At 33.8% G+C, this 17,612-nt stretch overlaps 1 protein-coding gene across 11 annotated transcripts in view; it reads left to right on the top strand.

Annotated features, from left to right (window-relative positions):
* R3HDM1 (R3H domain containing 1) overlaps positions 1 to 17,612 on the top strand; it is a 154,861-nt gene that overhangs the window by 79,940 nt on the left and 57,309 nt on the right. For 9 of the 11 annotated variants that reach the window (XM_043894564.1, XM_043894560.1, XM_043894555.1 and 6 more), the window contains 8 exons: positions 84 to 125; positions 575 to 664; positions 4,821 to 4,935; positions 5,965 to 6,043; positions 12,903 to 12,962; positions 13,046 to 13,186; positions 16,837 to 16,945; positions 17,035 to 17,130. In XM_043894564.1, coding sequence (XP_043750499.1) covers positions 84 to 125; positions 575 to 664; positions 4,821 to 4,935; positions 5,965 to 6,043; positions 12,903 to 12,962; positions 13,046 to 13,186; positions 16,837 to 16,945; positions 17,035 to 17,130 — 732 coding nt within the window. The remainder of the gene's footprint in view (positions 1 to 83; positions 126 to 574; positions 665 to 4,820; positions 4,936 to 5,964; positions 6,044 to 12,902; positions 12,963 to 13,045; positions 13,187 to 16,836; positions 16,946 to 17,034; positions 17,131 to 17,612) is intronic. The other 2 variants (XM_043894563.1, XM_043894565.1) reach the window with 2 other exon arrangements.

The following is a 17,612-nucleotide window of genomic DNA, read 5'->3' as shown; positions in this document are numbered from 1 at the left end:
CTCTGTGGTTTAGGATTATGTACTAAGAAACAATTTTTCTGTTTCAGTATGAAATTTAATGCAAATCTTTCTTGTGTATTCAGCGGCCATTGCAGTCATTTGGACAGACAGGAAAAAGGTCTAAGGTATAGTAAATATTTTGTGCTGGCATGCAAAGGGCCTTCCCTCATGCTTGATGAATCTTTGTTTTCATACAGCGCTGCATTCAGTTTAGTTTTGTCACATTTTGTTTGGGGCAGAAAGCTTATTTTGTTTTATTTGGGGTTTTTGTCTTGCCTAGTCGCTTTTGTGCATTGCTTTTATATCTTTAATGGTTCTTTATCTGTAGAGAAAATGGCTCTCATCATTCTTTGGGTTTTGAGATTGAAGTTACTCCCATTCTTGCTATTGCTATTATTTTTAAAACTGCAGTTATTGTTTTCCCTCATAACAAAGAGTTTTAATGGTATCTGATAATATATTTAACTTGCACATTTCACCTACATCTATACACAGCAGAAACTATTATAAAGAAACTTAAACTCTAGCCCTAGATTTATGAAATGTAGCGTTAATTTTAAATACTTTTCTTCAGTCAAGCTCAAAGTTAAAGCTAGTTCGGAGCCTTGCAGTGTGTGAAGAATCTCCACCACCCCCTACAGCAGAGATATCACAGGAGAACCAGGTAAAAAAAATAATAAACACCAAAACAATAAACAAAACAAAACAATTATTATTCAAAGATACAATGGAAAAGCCTGCTTCCTGGAGAATATTTTTTCATAATGTTAAATAAAAATTGTATGTGCATGTACATGTGTTGTATATGTTTTTACTGAGTAAAACTACCAATAAGTCTAAGGCTTGGTGCAGCGATTTCTCTCTGGAAAAACTTAGAGAACATATAGTTAACTGAGAATATGGCTTCAGGGGAATTTTAAGTTATTATGGAAAAGTTATATTTAAGTAGTACTTCCAGTTAATGTAATTGCGATGAAATTTTCCCTTTTGATTTTGGCTTTTAAAAATTTGTCAAACACTTCTTGAGTGTGAAGGGGAGACTACCCAAGACTTCCGCTTGATATGTATCATTTTGCTTAATCTGAATGCATGGTGAAGCCAGTCTTCATAATAGCTTGGCTCTAATAGTTGTCTAATATTTCTTATTCCGTTGTTTATAAAGTATAGAACTACTGAGGCTCAACAAATAGTTTGGTTTTTTGCTTTTTATATATTTTTTTAATGCTATGACTTTACTTTTCTGTTAGTCTTAGCTACAGATTGATCTTTGTCTTATGTTACACTTGTATATTTACATATAATTATTTTTGGACCCCCTTAACGATGTTTATTAATGTGATAACTTTGGCTGTTTGTGGCTTGTTCTACTTTTAAGAGTTTAAATAACCTGAAGTCCCCCTGTATCCTAACAATTAGTTTCCAAAGAATTGAGGTAATATTTTGGTTAAGAGAGATGACTGAATAAAGGAGAGAGAGAAAAAAGAGCTATGACAGATTCTCTGCCCCCTTTTTAATGCCAGTTGTATGTTTGTTGATTCAAGCAGAGACTGTTGATGCTTTGCCTTGATTTAGAAGATGATGCCATCAAAAGTATACTATAAATACTGAAGGTAGTTGTCACATGTTTAGAATGTGTTCTGTTTTTAAAAAGCACTATGTGCTTTTATTTTATATAAGAAAAATTTTTAATAGGTTATTGACAAAGTGTCAAGGAATATAGGGATCAAAATTTACTTTTGTTTATATTTAAATTCTTACATAAATAGAAGATAGTTTTATGTATTATAAAACTATAAAAACTATAAAAACGGATATTTTTAAGCAATAAAAAATAAACTTCCAAAAAAAATAGAAATATGCTCAAAATATTTTACTAAGAGCTATTGCCTAGAGAACGTTTTCAGATGTTAACTTGGCTTTTGCATGCTTGTTGATGAGGCTGAAGAGTTGTTTATGCACTCTGAAAAAAATTCAGTAAATTGTGTTTTAAAAAGCAGTTTTACAAGTTCTTTTGTACATGTCAGAGTAACGAATATACCTGTTCAGGGTTGAGCAGTAGGCAGCGTAATGGGGTTTTTTTGAAAATTAATGTCTTCATTTTTTTGACCAAAATGTTACACCATCAGCCCCATAGAATAACTTGTCCAAGGAGATTGAGGAAATGAGAAGTCAGACATTCATAAGGCTATTAATCCAGAAAAAGTGTCTTCTTTTTGAGAAAAAGCGTAAAGTACATGATCTTTGGTTTGATGTACATTTCAGCTATCTGAAAATTATGATAGGAGGTGGGAGGGAGGTGGAGGTTCTTACGGTACTACATAGATGTGTCTAGTGAAAATTTATGCAAGAAATAATATGAGGAGGATATGTTGTATATTGATGTATATGTTATTCAAAAAGCTGAGTTGCAGCATATAGATAATGAATAAGCTGGATGTGCCAAAGTTCAGTTGTTCCACATAATATATTATTTCTCAATTTTTCTTGGATACAGTTAAATTTTTCTTTTGGGATAATAACCTGTTATTATCTTCTATGAACAAAGATACTCTTTTTAATAGAAAGTCTTTTTCCAAGCGTTGAGTTTAACTAAATTGCACCTGAATGGGAATTGAAAAATAAATTATTTCTCATAAAATGTACTAGCATCTAATCCTTGACAGCAGACACTTTCCAGCTAATAACGCTTGCTTCAGAATGTGATTTTTTAGGAATTAATCTGGAGTAAAACTCATTATTTGAAAGGTTGAGAGGCAATTAAAAAAGAGATGTCACTTGTATCTGATGAGAGCTTATGAGAAGGCAATGACCTCAATAACTGGTGTCAGTGACAGTGAAGAGTAAAGGAATTATGGCTGCCCATGGAGATAGTGGTATCATTTCAGTTATTTGTAGTCAAGAGAGTTTATGTATAAGGACTTACTTAGGCTTTTAAAATTAAAATGTCTTGTTTATTTGCTACTGAAAACAAGGCCTCAATACCAACTGAAGACAAGCCTAGATACATTATGTCTACTAGATCTTTAAATACAGTTCACCTTGATAAAATCGTTTAATATCTGTCTAAATGTGGAATCTTTTCTTCCAACCTTGGTTTCATAGATTATCCTTAAGTAACAGGATAGAAGTTATAAGTCAGGGAAACTTCTGAATATTCTACTTCTGAAACAGTTCTGGGATTCATTTTTAAATATCTATTTTATAGTTAAAAATATAAGGAAAGTAGATTAGAAAGTGAGTCATAATGAGAAAAATGACTGACAAATACATGATGTTGATTAACACATGAGCTTTGGTAAATAAGACAAAGGAGGGCATAAGCAGATATTTTGTCATTTTAGTGGAATTTGCAAGTGCCTCACTTTTGTCCTGTATTCTGAGCACAACTTTGAACTAAGATGAAATAGGAATCAGAACTGAGAAAAGATAAAAATAGCAGTCAGAAACCCCATGGTGGGGGGGGGAGGGGATATATATACATACATATGTATATGTATTAGATCTGAAACTCTTCTGCAAAATTCCATTTTGAAAAAAAAAAAATATATATATATATATACACATATGGGGAGAAAATGTTTAATAGAAATCCTGGTGGCTGCAAGTTTCAGAATCTTTAAATTTATATCCCTTCAATATTGACTTCTTGTGCCTACTGCCACCACCAGCCCTCACCCAGAAAGGCGAAGTTATTTATTAATATTCTCCATCACTAAAGAACAACTGTATACAGCAATTTAGCCTACATCTCTATAGGCTACACCTTTATCTTTAGTAGAAATGTTCTGGAAGTTTGTCTGTCTGTCTTTATAACTTTGCCTGAATAATCAAAGCCATGTGACTTTTAACCTATTTCAGCTGTATTTCTAGTAACTCCTTTCTGTTCTGAAATTGCATGTAATGACATTGTTTTAAAAATGTAAAATTAGTTCTCCTTTTCAGTCTTAGACAATGGTTACTTTACAAGTAAATGTTACATATCACTAAGGGAAATAATCTTGTCTGAAATCTTTCTAAAACAACTTTGTAGTACTTAGAGGAGGAACAGGGATAGTAAATCACAAACAGGAAATAATCAAAGTTGGGATTTGGTTTTGAAGTTTTTACTTACAGTTTTATATGATAAGAAAATGAAGGAATATGAGCCCAGGTGGGATGCATGAGACAAGTGCTCGGGCCTGGTGCACTGGGAAGACCCAGAGGAATCGGGTGGAGAGGGAGGTGGGAGGGGGGATCAGGACGGGGAATACGTGTAAATCTATGGCTGATTCATATCAATGTATGACAAAAAAAATAAATAAAAAAAATAAATTAATTAATTTAAAAAAAAAGAAATTCCTTACAAAAAAAAAATAAAGTGGATACTTAAGAAAATTAGTTTTTGGTAAGTGTTAACCTGACACTCATATGTTCCTATTGTCATGATTAATGATAATTATCATACTTTGGTTTGACCATGGTATCTCCATTGCAAAAGTAGGTTAAAAAGACCTTTGTTCTGATCCTTCAAGGGTTTTAATAGATTCATTGAAACTATTATAAAAAACATTTATTTTCTCTAAGATAATTTTCAATTGATATTGTCAAGGGATATGTTTCAATTGATATATTCAGCTCAAAAAATTAATTTTAACATTTTTTAATCAAGAGTTTGATTAACATGGTAAAGCTATTGTAAGTTGTATTTTCTTGCTTGAAGAATCTTGTTGGATAAAATAAAAACTTTTTTTTTCCTCCATGCAGTTTTGTAATATAAATGTGGGGTATTAACTGAATCATGTTTATATTTTCACTTAATAACTGATTTTACCTTCCAACAGGAGAAAATTCAGATCCAGTTAACACAATCATTTGAAAAAGAGGAGAAGCCCTCAAAAGATGAAGCAGAAAAAGAAAAAGCCAGTGATAAGTTGCCCAGAAAAATGTTATCAAGAGGTTTGCAATTTATTTCTGTTTTTTTTTTTCTGTATTTTTTAAACAAAGGTTTTATTTCACCATTGATCCACCCTTTACCCCTTGAATAATTTTATATAGTATATTTCTAATAAAAGTAATCTAGAACAGACTGAAGGGATGATATAGTTCTGGGTAAAATGGCATGACACAGGTGATAATTTAGCCAAAAAACTGCACCTCATGTCAAAGTCACCAAGGAAGATAACTCATGATCATTTATTGGTCTGTCTCTTGTTTCAAAATAATGGAATCACTATAATTTAAATACTGATTCCATTAAAAATATGTATTTTTAATTCCTTACAATACAAAGAGCTAATGCCAAAATGTTTAGTATGCAGTAAGATTATTCTTGGAAACCCAAGATGTTTATCTTTCAGACTGAATTTTAAAGAACTTCATCATATATCACTACAAGCCTACAAAAATGCTTTTTAAATTTATAGACACAGTTATGTTGACCAGTTTTATAAACAGCATAAGGATATTACATTTAAGGAGAAGAAATAAACGTGAATATTTATAAAAAAAAAAATTTCTTTTTGAAAGCAAATTTTTTATGATAAATACTCTTTCAGAGCTAAAGTTCCTGCATATCTCCAAATTATTACCTCCTTATATTTGCAACTGAACTAAGCAGACTCAGTTTGCTGTCTGAATTATTCTGAGTTCTTCTTGTTTAATGAGGCATTTTTGAATATGAGAATTATGGTGAGTATATAAAAGAATCTTTAAGAATTCAGAGTAAATTAAAGTGGCACATATGAGAGAAAGGTTTTCTTTTTAAGACGGTATATAAACATGCAGTTACATAAATCCATGTCATACTCATTATATAGGAGTAGCAAAATTGTGGTTATCTGAATTCATCATAAATTCCATTTTCCTACTTCATCAGTTTTCTTTCATTGTGGGGCATCTCAATTTATTTGCTATGCATCATGTGTGAAGGGAAAGGAATTTGTTTCAAACAACTTTATACTGGGTTTTTGTGTTGTTGTTTTTTAGATTCCAGTCAAGAATACACTGATTCAACTGGCATAGATCTACATGAATTTTTAGTAAATACATTAAAAAACAATCCCAGGTAAAAATTAAATTTATAAGGTTTACATTGCTTCTAGAGTACCATAATTTTGTTATATATGTTTTCATTACTGAGTTAGAATAAGATTAGAATATTTGAAGTACACCAGAAACATTTTAGTTTCTTAGGGCTACGATGTTGCTGGCCTCTATATACACATGTGTAAATATCTTTTTTGCATTATGTATATCATGATGATATAAAGATAATTCATACTCTTTGTAGGAATTTTGGGAAATAAAGAATCACTAAGATAGTTTGGGTCTTAATTGAGACTAAAGAGTTATCATTAATCATGAAATATGAGAGAAATATACCTCATGATAAAGCACTCAGCCAAATTACTCAGTATATTCACTTATAACAAGTTTCTGGACTTAACTGAGTACAGAATTTTTGTTTCTTCTTGCCTAGTTTATGAACCTCCAACCCAAAGATTTTAAGGTGCTTATTTGAGTCACTAACTAATTGTGAAATCCTTTGTTTTGCCAGGGTACTAGATTTTAACTTTTTGGCAGGTCATTGATCCCATTGAGGCATTCTTCCCAGATAAAGGTTTATTCACAAAATATCTGACCAACCCATTCTTGGAGTAGAAGACTTGAAGGTCAGGAACCCCTCCCCTAGATGTTAGCTCCCCAGAATGGTAGTTAAATTTGTGAAATTTTTAGTTCATTGGGTGGGCACACGTGATAAAAAAACATGAACAAATCTCTTCAATATTGCTGAGTCTTATCTCATGTCTTACTTCAAGATACACCTTTGAAAAAAAAGATACACCTTTAATTTCATTGAGGATTTATTTTTTCAGTACCATCTTGATTTTCTATTTCACATTTAAGTTTAATCCCAAATGGAGAACCACTAAAAGTGGAAAGCAGTCTCCTTGTAGTAGGAAGTGTAAGTGTGAAGTCAGTCAACTCTGCGTGACTTCTTTTTTTCAGTTCAAGTTGATTCCTCAGTGGTCCCAACTGAAAATAGTCCATTGAACAGGTGTTCTTTGGGTATCTATCATGTGCTAAGCACTGTGCTAAACTTTGTAGATATAAAGGTGAGCAAAATATAATCTCCGACCCTAAAATATTCACTTTCTATGTGCTAGGGCAAAAAGGAAACCCCATGATATATAATTAGAATAAATGTTGTAAAAGAAGTTTTTCAGGGTGCTATAAAAGCACAGTGATGGGATCCCACCTCTGAGAGGATCTGGAAAGGCTGCACTGAAAAGATAATGCCTCAGCTGAATTTTGAATTCACAGTGCTTTCAATGGGAGCATGAGAACGTGAGAGAGACAAGAGCATTGCTAGGGCACAGTAGTATGAGAGGGAGGTGGTTTACCCAGGCAGACAAGATTGTACACTGGCTCTGGCAGGAAGGCATGTAGCAAGTAACTCCAGAAAGTGATGGGGAGTTTGTTAGTAAGGTATGACGACACACTTCAGTTGTCCTCAACCTAGATCGGTACCAACACGCTGGAGTGGTTACTGAGTAAGAAGTGCTGATGGGAAGCCAGGGATGTGATGAACAATTAAAAATCATCTTCGCTGAGATGCAGTAGTGCACCATTGGAGAAATACTAAGTATGGCATGCTCTGTGGAGAAGTCATGACAGAATTTTGAGTAGGGTAATTCCAGAGTGAGATTTGCGTTTTAGGAAGATTATTTCATCAGTGAGGGGCCGAGAATCATGAGCAGGGAGTGTGGGTAGGAGAACAGAGAGGAAAAGGCTTTTTCGGAAGATGTTTAAGAATTACTCCCGTGGCAGGACTTGGTGATTTTTTGGATATGGAAGAGTCATGGTTTGTTAGAGCAGCTGCCAGGTTTGCAGCTGGACTGATGGTTAATCCCATTAACAGGGGAAGTAATAAGGACAAGCCTGAGGGAAGTAAGACATGTTCTGTTACAAATAAGTATAGTTTGAGGTATCTGATGAAACACTGTGGCAAGATTAAGTATATAGCTCTGATTTTCAAGTAAATGAGCCTGGATGCTGTTACAGATTAGGAGTCATCAGTAAAGGTGACCCTTGTTTTGTGAGTTTGGCCAGCGAGATGCAATAAATGACAAGGATGAAATTCTATGGAAAAACAGTATCTTGAAGGTAGAGGAGAAGTAAGAGACACGGAGTCTGAAATTGCAGAGGAATCATGAGAACATTTGTCTTAGAAATCAGCCAAACAGCAACAGTTTCATTAAAGGTAAAACGAAGCAGCCTGTTAGATTAAGGAACTAGGAAGTTGTTGGCTACTTTAACAAAACATTTAGTTTGCTATAGACTGGTAGAAATGAGAACTCAGTAGGTTAAGGTGAAGGTACAAAATACATAGCTAGTTTGTGTAAGGCAAGAAGGGATCCTAAACAGATAGGACTTTTCTTTCTTCTGAACCCATAGCAGGTTCAGAAGAAATTCCAAAATATTCTTCTTTTGTGCAGTTTTCGGTTTTCCTCTACAAATGCAAAAGTTTTTACATTATCTGCATATGTGTTTTTGAAGTGTACGACTTAATGATTTTTAGTATATTCACAGATTCATGTTACCATCATTACTGTCAATTTATGAGCTTTTTCATCCACCTCCAAAAGAAATCCTTAACCATTTTGCTATCACCTCCTTATGCCCTGAACCCTAATCTAGCTTGTCTCTACAGATTTCCCTTTTCTGGGTATCGTCGTATGAATGAAATCATATGTATGTCGTCTCCTGTAATTGGCTTCATTCACTTAGCATAATATTTTCAAGTATCCATGTCGTGCAGCATGTATTGGAACATTAATTCTTCTGTGTTTGCATTTTTATTCAAAAAAATATGTAAGTGAGCCACTCATATAATGGCTGATGAGTAAGTCAGTACTGATGTCAGTGTGGTTCACACAGTTGTGGCTGATGTTAAATTTTGTGAGAAATACGATTTGCCTGATGGCTCAGTGGTTTCTCAGTGAAACACACCATTAATCGCCAGGCATAGGTGGCACAAAATTAATAAGTCTGGCAGATTTCCACTAGAACTTGAGAGCATTCTAGATGTTAAGCAGATTTATTTTGAATCATACTGAAATCTAGTTTACATTTTATTTCAAAATTTTCCTTCAGATCCTTAAATTTTGTTCTCATCCCAATGAATAAATTAACTTCAGGTGTTAAATAACCATTTATCTGTAATTCCTCTTTTAAGAAATAACTTTCAAAAATTGTAATAACTAGTCATTACTAGATGAGAACCTAGGAACCTGCAGTTGCCCAGGATAGAGATTTCACTCACTGACATGGTTTTTATGTGTTTTTGTATTGGTTTTATAACCATTTTCTGTAAATTCTACAACATACTGAAGAAATATGGACAGTATAGGCAACTGTGTCACCAATGGAGGGGAGCAGCCCCGTGGATAGATTCTAAGAGTATATATTTTAAAAGTAAGCGATGTTGTTGTAGGGAACATCATGCAGTTGTTCTGTGCTTGAAATATTTTCTGAATTTACTTTTATTAGAGATAATGTTTAAATCAGCATATTTCTTGCCTGTTGCAGATATTTGACCCAGTTCATATAGAACACTGGGAAGGGGATGGTCAAAGGGAAGAATTCTTGTTTTCTTCTCTTTTATTTGCCACTTGTGTACCAGCTGCACATACTTTCTCAAAAGTCAGTTCCGGTATGATGACTAGAACACTAATAACTAAAAGATTATTGCCCTTTCATTTTAACTTCATGTAGTTTATTGGTCAATTTGATTGAGATCTTTGTTTTTCTTATGTATTTCTTTAATAACAGCATGTATTGGTTTCTTTTAAAGATTATACGATGACAAGTTCTATGTGTGTCTATAAGTTCATGTGCTAATAAACCTATGCCATATGAAAATTAATTTATTGATCTGTTAGTTTGAGTACTGTATGTAATGGTTCTGTAAAGGATTATTAATTTTTGACTTATGGCCATTACCAGGATATCTAACCTTGATGACAGAGTTGAAAATTTGGAAACTTGGACTAAGCTGTAGCAGATGCAAGGCAGGAGGTGTAAATCTTGAGAACTTAGGAAAGCTATTTTTCTAACAAGTTCTACTTTTTGCTAACTAAAAATTTAGTAAACTAAGTAGGGGAACTTAATTTAATAGTAAATGGTCCATGTAATAATAGAAAATCCTCTGCAACCCATAAATCTACATATAAAAGGGAAAAAAGCCTGAATTTGTATCAATTACTAATAAAATTGTTAGGTTTTTGTTTTCTTTCATGGAGACAACAGAAATTTCTTTTGAATACCAGTTCATTCACTGAAGAATATTTCACATATTGTAGGCTTGCTGTTTAACTCAAACAGAGGAACCAATTTAAATGCACTGTTTCATGAATGCTAAATAAGTTGCCTGCCTCTGATTCCTTTTTCCCCCCTACAATAAGTATATAAAATACATTAGAAAATTTTACCATGTCAAGACAAATTGACCCCCAAAAACATTAGAAGAAAAGAGTCTTAACATTAAGTAAATCTTTTTCAGTGAAAACCATATGAAGGAAGTAAAAATTTCCCATCCTCCCCTAAAATTTTAAGGAAAAACATTAAAAGACATTGGTAAAATAATCTGATTAATTTATTCCACTCAGATTTGTTGAGCTCCTCACTGTAGCACAAATAACTATATAAAAGTAATTGTGATAAATACTCTTAAAAGGTATGAAAGAAACAGGTTCTTCTATGAAAGAATGTAAGGAGCTGTGCTAGGGACTTCCCTGATGGTCCAGTGACTGAGACCCTGCACTCCCAATACAGACAGCTTGGGTTCCATCCCTGGTCAGGGAACTAGATCCCACATGCCGCAACTAAGACCTGGTGCAGCCAAATAAATAAATGTTTTTAAAAAAAAATGTGCTGGGCAAAGGAAACAGCATGTTCGAGGAACCTGTGAGAGGAAGGAGCTTGGGAAATACAGCGATAAGCCAAAATGATGACGGTTTTGTGAGAAAGGGGCAGGAAATGTGTCTAAAGAGATAGGTGACGGCCATACCTGCCTTGTAAGGCACATGCGTTAGTGCGTGTGGGTGCTCAGTTGTGTGACTCTTTGTGACCCCATGGACTGTAGCCTGTCCAGCTCCTCTGTCCATGTGATTCTGCAGGCAAGAATACTGGAGTGGGTTGCCATGCCCGCCTCCAGGGGATCTTCCTGACCCAGGGATTGAACCTGCATCTCCTGCATTGGCAGGCAGATTCTTTACCACCAGGCCACCAGGGAAGCCCCATGGGGCATGTTACAGATGTTCATTTCTAACCTAAGAGAAATGGGAAACCTGTGATAAATGTTTACCCCAGACCATGACATGTCTTCACATTTGTGTTTTTAAAATATTGTTACGGATGTTCTAGGTAAAACAGATTTGGAGGGAACAAGGGAAGATACAGAGAGATAATATACTACTATCATAGAGGTCAAATCACTATCCTAAATACTTGGTCCAGGGTAATTAATGGCAGCGGAAGGAGAGGAAAAATAGATCGAAGATAGATAAAGTTTGCAATTGTAATTAACTGCACGGGAAGATTTGGAAAAGCATAGTAGTGGGCAAAAAAAGGTACTTCTAGTACAGTATGCTGAGTGAAAGGTGGTGCCACTTGCTGAGGTAGAGTATACTAAAGAAGAAAAATTGAATGTTGCTGAAATTTTTATTAAAATGTAATCCTGTTCCACTTCGGGTTTAAAATCACCACTTAGGCATGTATTCTCTTGATTTTTTTCAACTGATATAAAAATGTTTATGGTTAATATTAGTCTCAGTTTTATAAGACTACTTTTGCAGTACAGAGAGATCAAACTCAGGGCTGATGTGTAGACTTTCAGGCAACTTAAGCAGGGGAAATGGAGGACATCATTTCCCCTTAGAATCTGAGAGGGATCCACTATGTAATGTTTATTTGAGAGGGAAACATTAACCTCTTGGCCTCGTTTTCTTGATTTACAAAATTTCAGAAACAGAAAGCTGCTTCTGTAAAGCTGCTTCTAGCTTTAAGGTTCTTGAGGTTTGGTTTTGTTTTGTTTTTCCCACATGCACATGAAGTTTACAGTGACCACAGGAATACTCTCTTGAGCTATGCTCTTGGTGTGTGAGCAAGGAGGTCCTTTGGGGAGTGGCACCAGTAACTTGTTTTGTAAGCGCACTAAGTAGGACCCTAGTGGTCTGAAGGAGCACATGCAGGTGTTCCCTGGTGTCCTTATTCATTTTCATATTGGAGATATTTGGTTCACTTTGGCATTTTATTGAAAAAATTCCGAATATCTTAAAAATGTGTTATAGTGATTTTCAGAATAATTTGAAGTCTTCTTCCTCTGAGTTAATCTTAGTAATATAGTTCATACTTCTCTGCTGTGGTTCCATTTATATACTAGCATTGGATTCCCACTGGAGTATTTCTGTTGTTACTGGCATTGCATGTTCTTTAGAGTACTGTTTCTATGGAGTTGAGCATGGTAACAAAGTCATGAGCCTACCTAAAGATGTCTGTTTTCCTGCTGCTTCTCACTTTATTGAGTAAGGGATAAAGACTAATATTCTGTTATAATCCATGTATTTGCAGAACAGAATCTAATATAATACAATAGTACTTAACAGATCAAGATAATGATATAATGATAATTTTGAAATTGGATGGTATTCTCTCTACATTTGTATATGTGAAATTTTCCATAAGTTTTTAAAAAAGTCATCTTTATTCTTTTAAAATATTACTTTTTTAGAAAGCATATATCAAGCTTGTAATGTTCTTCAGTGTACAGGTTTTACAAAAAATATATATATAGCCCTGTAAATTCAACGTTTATGATTATTTCAGTGTTAAGTTTTACAAGTTTTCATATTTTGTTTCAGGGACAGAATGATGCTGTTGAAATTGGAACAAGAAATTTTAGATTTCATTGGTAATAATGAGTAAGTCCTGACCTTTAACAAGAAAATAAATTGTCATCACAGTTATTCAAGATCTGCTAAATTAGTCTTTCTTCTAATTCTAGATCTCCCCGTAAAAAATTCCCCCCAATGACATCTTACCACAGGATGCTCTTGCACAGAGTTGCCGCTTACTTTGGATTAGACCACAATGTTGATCAGAGTGGGAAGTCAGTCATAGTAAACAAAACTAGCAATACAAGAATGTAAGTATCAAGAAAGGTTGTTATGTGTGTGTGTGATAATTCTTTATCTTTCTGTAACATCTTTTATCTCAGGTTTTCCACATGTTTTAGCAGCCTGCTTCAGCTTTGTGATAACCTTATGTGACAGGTCTAAAAAATACACTCTGCTCACGAGATGTAAAATGCACCAGTCTGGACTGAAATAAGACAGGTGACTAAAATAAGACAGGTGAATGAGGATTGCTTTTTTTAAAAAAAAGCAGGAAAACCCTCAAAAGTCATGATGTCAGTGATGTTTAATAACCATTTTCTTATGGATTTTAAATTAATACAATTTAAATAGCTACGGCCAACTTCAGGCAAATTTAAAAGGAAAAAGCAAACTTTAAAACGCTTACATTTTCACTAATTTTCTATCATTTCACTGTCTTTTCCATCTTTGTTTTGCTTCTTTTCTTCCACAGATCTCAGAACACTGGGACTGTTGGTTGGTTAATCCAATATTATCCATAACATTGTGTACCCTTCTGAGCTATGTATGACTTAGTGAGCAAAAATTTTAAGAAGAGGAATCATTTGCTTTAAAAAATGTTAGCTTTAAAAAATAAATAAATAAATAGAAATTAAAAGTGTTAGCTTTGTAGTATGGTGAAATAGATAATCAATGCTGATATTTGGGAGCAAAAGGCACAATGCAGAGACACCTAAAGTTATATGTTCACAATACCTCTTTTGCCTGTTAGTGAAACTAATCCTAAAGCAACCTGTTGAGTTCAGCTAAAATTCTTCATGGTGATCTATCAAAAGAATTGTCTGTATTAATTTCATATATGATAGCAGTAGATCTGTGAGCAGCAGTCAGCTTCAGATGCCATAAATAATGCTTTTCAGTTCATAATTTTTCTTCCTTCCTTGAAGCTAGACTTCTCAAGGTTCTGTCTATTATGAACCATTTGGTTTGTACAATTATATTTAATTAATTTATTTCTCTTTTGTTATAATGATCTTTACCCTTGTAGCTATCATATTGTTTGCTTGAACTAAGTTGGTTTTCTTCCATTTCAAAGAGTATTTTGTTAAAAAGGTATATTTATTGGTGGAAGCTTGTACTTTTTAAATGATTGTTACCAGAACTAAAATTAAATTAATGAAGACAGCTGTCTTTGAAAAGGATCCCATATTTCTTCAGGGATTAAGTTTTACCTGCAAATGTGAATCTGATTTAATTGTCTACTGCCTATCTTTTAGTCTTTTTTAAATATCTTTTAGCTTTTTCCTAGTTAGTTATATCATGACTAAAGTGGGACAGTAACCGTAAGACATGAACTGGACTGAAGGTGAATAGAAATCTACTTCATTTAACCAATACCTTTCAACATTACTCAGAGCTGCTGGATACCCAAGCACGTGTTCATTAGCAGGCATTTTGACTAACATTTCGACTGGTGACTCTCTAAGGTTTTCAATGCAGTGTAACCTCAGTTATTTGAATACTACACATGATATCAGGGTTCTCTTTATCCAGGTAGTCAAGAGTTTAGTTAAACACAGATGTTTATAATGTATTGATACCTAAAGAAGAAGGATCAATAGCATAATTATAACTAGACATTTCAGATCATTGAAGTTACACTGTATTTTTATTTTTTTCTTCTGGAATATGAAGAAGGATGTAAATCAGAAAACCTTAGAGATCTGCTCCACATTGAATAAAAACAAACTTGCCTTTTCCTCATAGGCAGATTACCCGCTCCAGCCTTGAACCAGTGGTGTTGTGGATGTCAACAACCCGGTGTCCACTGGGGTGTCTCATTGGAGCGGGAAGTTGGCGATTGCAGGGCAGTAAATTCAGGCATCTATAAAAGACAGAGGTAAGACAGTCTTAAGGTTAGCTGAAATGCCTGCTAATGCTATTTGGTGTGGGAATCCAGCTGCTCTTAGAAAAGTTGCCAGGCTCTTGGTTAAATCTTACAGTCATATCGGAATAACAGTCTCTCACCCAAGTACAAACTCCTTGAAAGAGAAAACGTAATTTTGAACAGCTGCAAAATAGTTGATATTAATCAATGGGACAATCATGTGACAAATAACAGTATACTGCCATTGTCAGGATTAAATAGATAATCTTTCAAATTCCTAAAGAAAGCAGTCTTTTTCTCATCAGTTTGGCCATGAAATTTTTTTTTTTTCTGTTTTTATTTTTCTCTTTAGTTCTGTGTATAGCTCTATGTGGAGACATGTTCTGTTTCACGTATCTAAATATATTTTAAAATAAAGATTTCTTCAGCTTACTTAGATAATTCTCATTTAAAATCTTTGCATCATTTGACAGAATGTAGATACGGTACTCTATTAAAAATTCATTAAGTTAAAACAAATATTCAAAAGTGTTAATTACTATGTATAATGAAATATCTTATGAAATTTGCTGAAGATGTCCTTACTCAGGTTTATTTGGTTTAGAAATTTATTTACGGTACCCATAATAAATTATACGACTATATCATATATATTTTAAGTATATGTAAAAAATTGCTTAGGAGTTCAGTTAGCCTTTCTTTATTGCCTGTAAATATATTTTTTATAGATCACATATTTCAGTTTTATGATAGGATTATATTAAGTCTCAGGAGTGTTGAATGAATGAATTTGTTATAGCTGAAAATATATATCAGAAAGTGAAATTTTATATGATTATAATTTTCCAAGGGCAACAGTGTTCTGTCTGTTTTCTGGATCCCAGCAGAACTTGGCAGCATTTCCATAGAGGAAAAACCAATCAGCCATGAAATATATTGTTAAGAGTTCATAATCCTTACTTTAGGTCAGACGGTTAACCTTCAAAAAACTTCTCTTTTTAACCTGTTTCAGTTAATACAAAACAAAGATGTACCCCGCTGTAATTAAGAATACTTGGTAACTTGGTAGCATTTTGAAGTAGTCTCTTAAGTTTTATTAAATTCAGCCACAAAATGTTTGGTTATGTAACATCAGAGCAGGTCCTGTGAGAGTGTAACGTAAGACCCTGTGCTGTACTTTTTCCTTTGTTCCGGAATTGTTTCTTTGAATTAGAGGAGGCAATGCAAAGAGGACAGACAGGCTTACACACCAGGGCTCCAGCTGTGGCTCAGTCATTTCCTTACCCCCTGATCTTGGACAGTGAGGACAGACAGGCTTACACACCAGGGCTCCAGCTGTGGCTCAGGCATTTCCTTGCCCCCTGATCTTGGACAGTTGCTTTAGTCATTTGATCCTAAGTTTTGTCAGTAGTATTTATAACAATAACAAACTTCTACCGTTTACTGCTTTAAGTGCTGGTCATCTGTTAATTCATCTTCAGAACAACCTTATGAAGTAGGTAGACTGTAATGAGGAAAGTGGGGAAAAGAAAGTTTAGTAAGTAACTAAAGCAACTAAATGTGAAAACTGAGTGTTTGAAGCTGAGCAGTCAGATTCCAGAGCCCACAGTGTATTTCATATTTCCTTTCAGTCATGACGTGGGATAGTTAATGTTTTCTCATAAGATTATTTTTGAGGAATAACTGAGATAACATAAGTATCTATAAATAGCACCAGTGAGTGGGAACATACTATTTTTACCACTTTTCATAAAATGTAATATTTAACTTTTTTATCTGTTTTTTCCCCTTGGTTTTTGGTTAATTTTTTAGACCTGATCAGAAATTTACTGAACATATTAAAGATGATAAAGGTGAAGACTTTCAGAAACGATATATCCTCAAGAGAGATAACTCTAGCTTTGACAAGGATGATAACCAGGTAACCTAGCACATTTGGAACATTTTTATAGATGCTGGACTTATCCTGGCAGATCATTTCCCCAAGATTAATTGTTCTCTTTTCTTTAGATGAGAATACGTTTAAAAGATGACAGACGAAGCAAATCTATAGAAGAAAGAGAAGAAGAGTACCAGAGAGCTAGAGACCGAATATTTTCCCAAGATGTATGTACTGACTTATATTTAGGTCTTTGTGTTTAAATATATGCTAATTGCACATTCACTCCTTCCTTAATCTATTGATCATATTTACTTTCAGCTACATTTGTTACATATAAAGTCATCTTTTTAGAAATACTATAGTCCTATTCATGTTAATGATTTAATAGTTTGTAAAATACTACATTGCTACAGTTATGTGTACTTTCAAAAGTTGGAAGCAGATCAACTAAGAAGTAGTACTTTGGACTGAGTGTATAGTTTATAGTATTTTTTCCTCTCAGATGTCTCACAGAATGGAGATTTTTGGAATATTGGTCACTTATCTACAAAATCATGGGCCCTAAATCCTACTTGCTAGTGGACTTTTCTTGATAAATAACTTGTTTCTTTTAAAATAAAGCTAATTGATTTTTTAAATTAATATTTATTTTCCACTTTATGTGTGATTATATGGAACAGATCTTTTAAGTGGCTGCATATTTTAC

This window comes from Cervus elaphus, chromosome 33 (genome assembly GCF_910594005.1).
Source record: "Cervus elaphus chromosome 33, mCerEla1.1, whole genome shotgun sequence".
Taxonomy (NCBI): domain Eukaryota; kingdom Metazoa; phylum Chordata; class Mammalia; order Artiodactyla; family Cervidae; genus Cervus; species Cervus elaphus.
Note: the sequence above shows the minus strand (reverse complement) of the source record. Positions and strands in the feature narration are given on the sequence as shown.